General features: G+C 57.6%; 1 protein-coding gene across 2 annotated transcripts in view; it reads right to left on the bottom strand.

The window, feature by feature from the left end:
* MLLT6 (MLLT6, PHD finger containing) overlaps window positions 1-8163 on the bottom strand; it is a 45328-nt gene that overhangs the window by 4124 nt on the left and 33041 nt on the right. For both annotated transcript variants that reach the window (XM_083808779.1, XM_083808780.1), the window contains exons 12-19: window positions 7899-8016; window positions 4316-4382; window positions 3858-4000; window positions 3386-3574; window positions 3103-3191; window positions 2340-2695; window positions 2083-2191; window positions 293-673 (exon numbers count right to left, since the gene is read on the bottom strand). In XM_083808779.1, the coding sequence (XP_083664905.1) occupies window positions 293-673; window positions 2083-2191; window positions 2340-2695; window positions 3103-3191; window positions 3386-3574; window positions 3858-4000; window positions 4316-4382; window positions 7899-8016 (1452 nt within the window). The remainder of the gene's footprint in view (window positions 1-292; window positions 674-2082; window positions 2192-2339; window positions 2696-3102; window positions 3192-3385; window positions 3575-3857; window positions 4001-4315; window positions 4383-7898; window positions 8017-8163) is intronic.

Below are 8163 nucleotides of genomic sequence, written 5' to 3'. Positions count from 1 at the left end.
GCAGCAGGTCTGGCGTGTGTCTGTGCCCGTGTGCACACAAGGAAGGGCACCCCGGGAGCTCTGTGCCTACCTGACCCTGCCTGGGCCTTACAGAAGTCCATGGAGGTCGGATCAGGACGTGACACGGGCTAGTCAGGGATGGAGCAAAGCCAGTGGAGGATCCTGGCTCTGTTGCCTAAGCGGTGCCCTCGCTCCCCCGTTAACTGCAGCGCAGACTGCCTCTCCCTGGGTCTGCACAGCGCCTAGCACCACGAGCTCACTGGGGTTAGGGTAGTGCTAGCAGCATACGCACCGTTCCTTTTGGGGTGTTGCCATCGGCCTGCAGGTTGAGAAACGGGTTAGTCTGTGCTGTGAGGACAGGTGGGATGCCTGTCCCCGAAGCCATGAGGCTGTTCCCAGGAGCGCTGAGTGGCGGGGTGGCCTGCGGAGCCAGGAGGGCATTGCTAGGGTTGAGCTGCTGGGGGGAGAGGGAGGCCATGAGAGAGCTGCTGCTGGGGGGCGCCTGGGGGGCCGAGGTCATCAGGGCGCTGGTGCTGGAGTGCAGGAGGGGGGCGGAGGTGGCCGCCAGGAGGCTGCTCATGGACAGCTGGGACGAGCTCGTCATCTGCAGCCGCTGCAGCTCCCTCTTCTGCTGGATTTGCTGCATCATCTGGAACACCAGGGCCTGCTGCTCCTGCGGGGAAGGGCGAGAAGAGCCGTCAAGGGAGGGACAAAGGGCTCAGGAAAAGGTGACACCTAAGCCAGAGGAGCCAGAGCAGCACGCTCCGCCCCAGGCACTGCCACTGGCAGCGCACAGAAAGTCCCCTTCCTCATCTACCTATAGGTAGAGAGGGGAACAGGCTGTGAAGTTCATTAACAGCCTGTGCTTCTGCCCTGCCCAGCCCCACCGTTTCCTGAAGCGTGGGATTAGCTGACCCTCACTAAGACACCTGCAGGCACACCGATCTGCTCAGCCCTTCCCAAACAACTGATCCATGGATTTTAAATCTGGGGTATGCGCTGACCTGGATTTCTGTGCTGGCTGCTATTTTTTTTTTTCCCCCCAGTCTGTACTGCAGGTGAGCAGGACTCGGGGGATGAGGGCCACGGCTCACCTGCGCCCAGAGGGACGCCCTCGAATCCCACCAAACTGCAGAAATCACTATAGCAACCATCGACCAGTGCTGCAGGCTGAGGGCTGACATTGTTTCCATACCCATAGGGATGCAGCTGATGACACGGTGACATCAGCCGCTGAAAAGAGAAGCCTTTTGAAATTTGCTTTTCCTCGGTTATAAATAGCCTGACCCAGAAACCTATCCAAAACACTGGGCCGCGTCCAAGGGAGATATAAATGTGCACAGCTTCATTGACGGTGTTAGCACTGCCATGCAGCTCCACCGCAGGGGAGGGACAGCGCTGAGGTTTCTGCAGGGTGAGTGAATGCGGCTCTCAGGGGCTTGTTTACCCTCCGTCTGTGCAGCCTTTCCCACGGCAGCCCGGGACGGGGCTGCCTGATCCTTTTTCTGACGCCAAAGTCCTTGGCCACCTCCACAAGTCCCCCTGCCACCTCTCGTTCTCTCTGCCAATGTGCCCAGGCACACTCACCTGCCTCAGGGCTAAGTAATCTGGTGCTTATCTCGTTCTAAACTCGAGCAGTGTCCTCAAGCAAGTTCCTTCTCTCCTGTGAGCCTCAGCACATCTGCAAGCCCAGAGCTCAGTGCTCTCGTGGCAGCAGGAGCAGACATGATTTGCATTCAGAGATGTCTGGAGGAGGTAACAGCTCTCCTGATTTTACGGAGGCTTAGCGTTACCATGTTCTCACACCCTCAGGATGTGGGAAACCCAGATTAAATTTTTTCCTTTGTACAAAAAATTTCAAATCCCCATCTCCCCCCTCCAGGAGGTGCCGCACCTTCCTGCCTAAAGCTTTTCTCCTCGCTGCACCCACTGCAGCCCCGAGACGGGGGAAGAGCACGTGACTCTGCAGCCCTGTGGGCAAGGGGGGTCGTGTGTAGGAGGGAGCCGTACTTTCTGCTCCCTGCTCCGAGGCTTTCTCATTAAACAGTTCATCAGATAAAAGGTGCCAGCAGGCACACTTACCGGATTAAGCGGTTGAGAAGTCAGGAGCTGCTGAAGCTGCTGGAGCTGCTGTTCGTGTTGGTGCAAGACGTGCCGCTGCTGCTCTGTCAGGGGACTCAGGCTGGGCACGCTGCAAGGGGAGCAGGGCAGGGAACGTCAGCACGGCCCGCCTTGGTCCCGTACACACAGGGCCTCCCTCCCTCCCTGCCTCCCTCCCTCCCGGCGCTAAGCTTCTGATGGAGAGGGCAGGGCCGTCCCCGCGAGCTCCCCGTCCTCACCTGCTCAGGCTGGTGGAGAGCTGCAAGGTCGGAGGCCCGCTCGCCTGCGTCAGCGCGCTCGGAGGCTGGGCGGCCTGAGCTCCGTTCAGATTCCCCAGGATCCCGTTGATGGGCATCTGCTGGCCTCCTGCCAGGGTCCCCATCAGGCCGTCCACCATGGGCACCGTGGAGAGGCTGTGGCTGGCAGCGGTGCCTCCCCCCAGCCCGCTGCCTGCCACCCTGGCCAGGCCATTCACCTGCTGCGCCCCGGGCAGGGGTAGCGAGGCAGGACTCTGCTGCAGCATGGGCAGGGGCGGAGGAGTGCTGTGGAAGGACAGGGAAGAGCTGCTCCTGCTGGGGCAACCTGAATGAGGGTCCTGGGGGAGAAACGGACACAAGAGCATCGGACTGGGGCAGCTTGTGAAAGGTCAGCTCAGCTCCAGGGGGGGCTCTGGACAGGAGCTGGAGGTGGGAAGGGGGGCTGTGAGTGCAAGTGCAGGTGTATGCTCAGAGAGGTCCCAGAACTCAGACGTACTTTGCTGGATGTCTGCAAGCGCAGCCAGAATAACCTAGAAGCATTCTCGCCTCTCGCTCTCAGGCTCAGCTACCCTCAGCACTGAGATAAACCAAAGAGCGGCCACTCCAGAGAAAGAAACCTGATTTCTGGGCCTTGACTACTCGGATTTATGAGCTGGACATCAAGTCAGAGCACCGGGACTGCACTGCTCTGGTCCCGCCCCAGGTCCCTTTCCCAGCTGGCTGGGGGAGGCGGTGGCCCCTGTACCTCAGAGGAAGTGGAGAGCGAGTTCTCGATCCCAAAGCTGTTCTTGCATGGCGGGCTCTTGCTGATGCTCAGGGAATCGTTGTTGCAGACTGTAAGGAGGAAAGAAGAGAGAACGGAGTCAGGGGTGGAGCCTGACGTTGCCACAGCAATGGCAAGGGAGAGCGCTTCCCATCAGCGGCTGCAGCAAGATAAATGGGTCAGATCCTCCCTGCCGTGACCCCCCCTGCCCACCCCGGAGCACCGCTAGGAACGGCACGGGGTGACGCTTCCCACTGCCCCTCACCGTTGGGAGGCAGGATGTACTGGGCCTGGCTGCCTGGGCCGTTGCTGCTGGTCACCACCGGGAAAGGGACGGAGAGCTGGACGTTGAGGAGCTGCAGACGCTCCTTCTTGGCTGTCAGCGTCATGATCTGCTCCTGAAGCCGCTGGTTCTCCTTCTGCAGTGAGTGCAGGGCTTTGAGCATTTCTACAACTGCAGGGAACAGAAAGAAGGGAAAGGGGGCAGGGTCGGGGGAGAGAACGGGGGACAGAGGGAAGAGGAGAAGGGGGACCACACAGGGGTACCGCAATTAGACCACGCCGGGGGATGAGCCTGACCTGCAGATCACAGTCCCGCTGCCAGCTACTCCCCCATGGCACAGGCTAGCGCTTTGTCCCCAGCCTGGCTCCTTTGCCGTGGGCAAAATCCCAGCTGGCTCTGACAAAACCATGCCCAGGGACCTCTCCTCCCGCAGCCCGTGCCCCCAGCGACTCACTGTTTACGCCGGCTTCCCCATTGCCCTGCTTCTCCAGAAGCTGCTCGATGTTCGGGGTGGCCTGCGGAACATTCTCCAGCTGCCCGCTGCTGCTGCAGGACACCGTCTGGTCAAAGAGGGTCGGCAGGCTGCTGATGGGGGACCTGGGGAGGCGGGGGGGGTGGGGGGGTGTCAGCGATGCTTCCCTTACTCTGCACCCGCACTCTGCTCCCTTCTCCCGCATCTCCTCCGCCTGGGAGCGGCTGCGTCCCTCCCAGCCTCCACCTCCTCGGCTCCGCTCCAGGACAGCCCCCCATCCCCGTTCACCCCGATATCGGCCGAGCATCCCGCCTCCTTCCCCATCCCCAGCTGCCCCTCGCCTTGCCCCAGGAGGAGGCGAGATGCTCCGTGTGTGTGTCCCCCCCCCCTGCTTTCCGCGGTCCCCGGGGTGCGGCGGAGGACTCCTGAAGGACACTCACATGGAAGAGAGGCTCTCCTGGGGCGACGTCCCTCGGCAGCCGAAACTGCAGTCCTCCAGGTCGGGCTCTGGGTGGGGAGAGGGACAGAAGGGGCTCAGCGGCGGCCGCTGGAGCCGGCAGGTGCCCGGCAGCCGGGGTGGGCGCCCGCTAGAGGGGAGCACGGAGCAGCCCGGCCCGCCCGCATGCGCCCCCGCCGCCCGGGGGAGGCGACGGAGGAGGGGCCGCGTGTCCCCGCGTGTCCCCGCGGTCCCCCCCCCAGCCTCTGCGGGCCTGCGGCTGGGCTGACGGCCCCCCCCCGGATCCCCTCCCCCGGCAGAAGGAGCCTTTCCCTTCAGCCGCAAGGCGGGGGGCTGCTCGGCGGCTGAGCCGCAGGAGGAGCGGGGCCTGCGCGCCCTGGGCTCCCCGAGGTGCCACCGCAGCCCCGCGCCCTCAGCACCCTTCCCCTAAATCCAGCCGCAGTCCTCCCGGCATTTCCGAGCGCTCAGCTCCCTTCTGAACCGCTTAAGCGAGTGTCCAGGAGCTACCCCCATGCCCACCCCCCCTGTCCTGCAGGGCACCGCAGCGCCAGGGACGGAGCCACCGGGTGTGCGCCCATGAGGGACATCTCCTGTCCAAACACTAAGCAAGGAGCGAGGAGGGTTCAGCTGCCATTTGCTCTCCATGCCCCAAGCCTGCCAGCCTGTGAACACACGTCCCCCTCGCTCCAGGCCGTGTCAGATGTTGTGACTACCGCCTGCACCAGCTGGCCGACTCGCCCCTCCTCTTCTTCGCACAATAAGAGACGTTTCTGATGTGCAAGAATCCAGGAAGCCTCCCGCAGGGAACACTGCAAGGCACTGTGATTTACAGTGTGGTGCCCCGAGCAGGGCAAGAAGTTACTGCCGGTATTTTCTGCTGCTGAGAACAAGCAAGTGCAGCTGCCGTTGGGCAGCTCTTAGGTATGAGACTGATCCTCACCCCTTCATCCATGTGGGAATATCTTCCTGACCATCAGCTAGAACTGGTTCACCTTTCTGGGCAGAATCCACCACTTTCCAGCAGTTTCCAGCCAGCAGTTCCCAGCCAGCAGCAGCCTCTCGGTGCAAGGCACCACGTGGAGACAAGTTTAACAAAGTCCTTGAGATGCTGGAAGACACGAAGCCTTCCTATTTTCTCCACTGATGATCAGCTACCAGAAGGCTGGGAACGGTCAGGCTACAGCAGTGCTTCTCTGTACCATTTTCATCCAAAGACCACCTAAACTTTTTGAAAAAAACATCCCCAGCCCATCACATGCAGCTTTGCCACAATAGGTTAAACTTGCAACCAAATAAACATTCGGCTAAGCTCTGACTGTCTGCGCGTTACTGTCTTGTTTGCTCGCAGACCAGGCGGGTTGTGTGCATCTATGCGGTGCCAGTTTGCTGAAACCAGGCTCCATACTCAACTATCTGCTGGCCAACACCACCCTGTCGTCTGGGGGACCGGGAGATGACTGAGTTATCACGCAGAGACAGCACTTTGCTGGGCAGCAAGTAGGAAAAAGAGGCTTGGAGGCAACTGCAGAAGATAAATAGGTTTGGCCTGTCATCATAATGAGGCAGGATCCAGGACAAGCCGTGGGAGGATGAACTAGACGGTAGCTAAGCAAGTGGGAAGATAAGAATCAGACTTTTTACACTGCCAAAGGCACCCGGTATCAACCTGCATCAGCGATAACAGTTTCTCAGTTCCCCCATCTGTAAGACAGGATAACACCATTTCCCTACATCACATTAAAATCACGAAGAGCTCAAATATTGCTGCAGCGAAATCTATGTCTGCAGGGGATCTGTCTACACAGACACTCTCAGGAAAGGTAATCTGTTTTAAAGACAAGGCAGGAATACTTAAAACTTCACAACCACTCTGTTAATGACTTGGGATTAAAGCAGTCGTCACACTTTAAAATGAAAATGGCCACACAGGAGGTTTAATGCATGTTAATTAACCCCCCTGGAAAAAAAGAGAATTTGGCTTAACACCCTCTGGGTCGCTAGCTCCAGCAAGAGGAGACGGTGATGGAGAAAACTTAAAAGGTGACAACAGGAGCTGTTCTGAAGGCTGCCTGGGACTGGAAGAAACATGTCCTGAAACTCCAAAGATCCCAGACAAACAAAAGGAGCAATCTTGGAAATGGAAACTAAGGATCAAGCTTTTTCGAGCACTTTGGATGCTGGGCTTTGCCCACATGATTCATTCATTATTAGCCTCGGGGCTGGAACAGACTGCTGAGCGCTGTATTGTGCCTGAACCACAAGGCTATTCCTGCAAGTTGACTTGCTTCCTTCTCCTGTCAGCACTTTGCCAAAATAACAGCAAAGGGGAAGTGGCAGCGGGTCATCTCCTCTCTCCTGTCGGTTGCCGCAAGGGAAGAACAACTCTTGGAATCACCGCATTCTTCCTTAATTCCAGGTGACCGAATCACGCCTGGCCCAGAGCTCCCACGCGGTGCCCTTACTCCCACTGGTGCCACCCGTGCGGTTACCTTCCCGCGGCACTCGAGCAGACACAGGCTGCCAGCAGGGGCATGCAGACAAAGTGCTGCCAGTGACAGAGAGACAGACAGGGAACTTCCATGGGCTTGCAAAGGTCATAAGCAAGCATACATGTTCATTCATGCTGTACATGCAGGCATGCACGCTGGTTAAGGCGAATAAGGGCACACCGGTGTCAGATTCTCCAGAGAACGCAGCTCTAAGGAGGACTGTGCCTTTTACAGTCCTCGCCTGTGACGCTGGGCAGAGTTTTACCTCCCAAGTTCAGCAGCCAGCATGCCGAGCTGCCAACGTTTCTGGGCTAGGGGAGCAGGAGACAGTCGCACCACTAGCTGCAACGTCTGAAAATCAGGAGGGTGCTTTTGTTTAACTACTGGTGCAAACCAAAAATCAGGCCCATTCTGCTCGGAAAAAAAGAAGTCTTATGATGCTTCAAGTTTCCTGCTTATTAACCAGGCAACTTTCCAAGAAAAATGAATTTGCCTTGGTGGGAAAAAATGAGCAGTTGTAAGCAATTCAGTGTTGGCACGTTCATGTTTGGAAGTTGAAAACAGTGAATTTTGCATTTCATGACAAAGCCAAAGCGGAAGAGCAGAAACTAACTCAAAACAGAGGTGGAAGATGAACATTAAGAGTGCAAGATCTCTCTCATTAAACAACAACAACAACAAAAAACCCTTCAGCTTATTTCGAAGAAGCAAAAGCTCGCCATGGTTTTCACTAGGTTTGCACGGCTTTAGTAGGCAAAAAGGCGAGAGATTTCTGTAGGGAACGATTTCCATTCTTGCACCTCCTCAGCACGTGTCCAGGGACACACATGAGCCATTGGACACAGCAGCAGATGTGCTTTTACAGGACCGAAGGCCAAAACTTCATTAGGGCAATGCGAGCACCTCCTGCCTGGGGAAAAAGGCACTGTCCCTCTCTCCTAGCCCCTGGCTGTCACACGCATGGAATGGGAGCAAGCAGGGAGGGCAGCTGGAGAACTACGAATGCGGTTGTCTTGTTGACTCTTCCACGGAGACCCCTTCGGGAGCCCAAACTCACATACCTTCTGGTTCACGTACCTGCCCGGCTGCTTTCCGACTGATTTAGGAGCGGGTTGATTGACAGCCCAGATGTGAGGGGGCTTCCAAAAATATGTGAGGAGGGGAGGCTGAACGTTGAACCTGCCAGTGAGAACACCTACATGGCAAAACGGGGGGGAGGGAGAGGGGGAAGAGAGAGAGAGAGAAATTACTTCTCAAAAATGCAAGAGGAAAGTAACTTTTCATTATTTCTTCTCTTCCTGACTCTTGAACCCAGCTTGGTCTTGAGAGAGTGTTAAAAATA

The sequence above is a fragment of the Anser anser genome (genome assembly GCF_964211835.1).
Source record: "Anser anser genome assembly, chromosome: 23".
Classification (NCBI taxonomy): domain Eukaryota; kingdom Metazoa; phylum Chordata; class Aves; order Anseriformes; family Anatidae; genus Anser; species Anser anser.
Note: the sequence above shows the minus strand (reverse complement) of the source record. Positions and strands in the feature narration are given on the sequence as shown.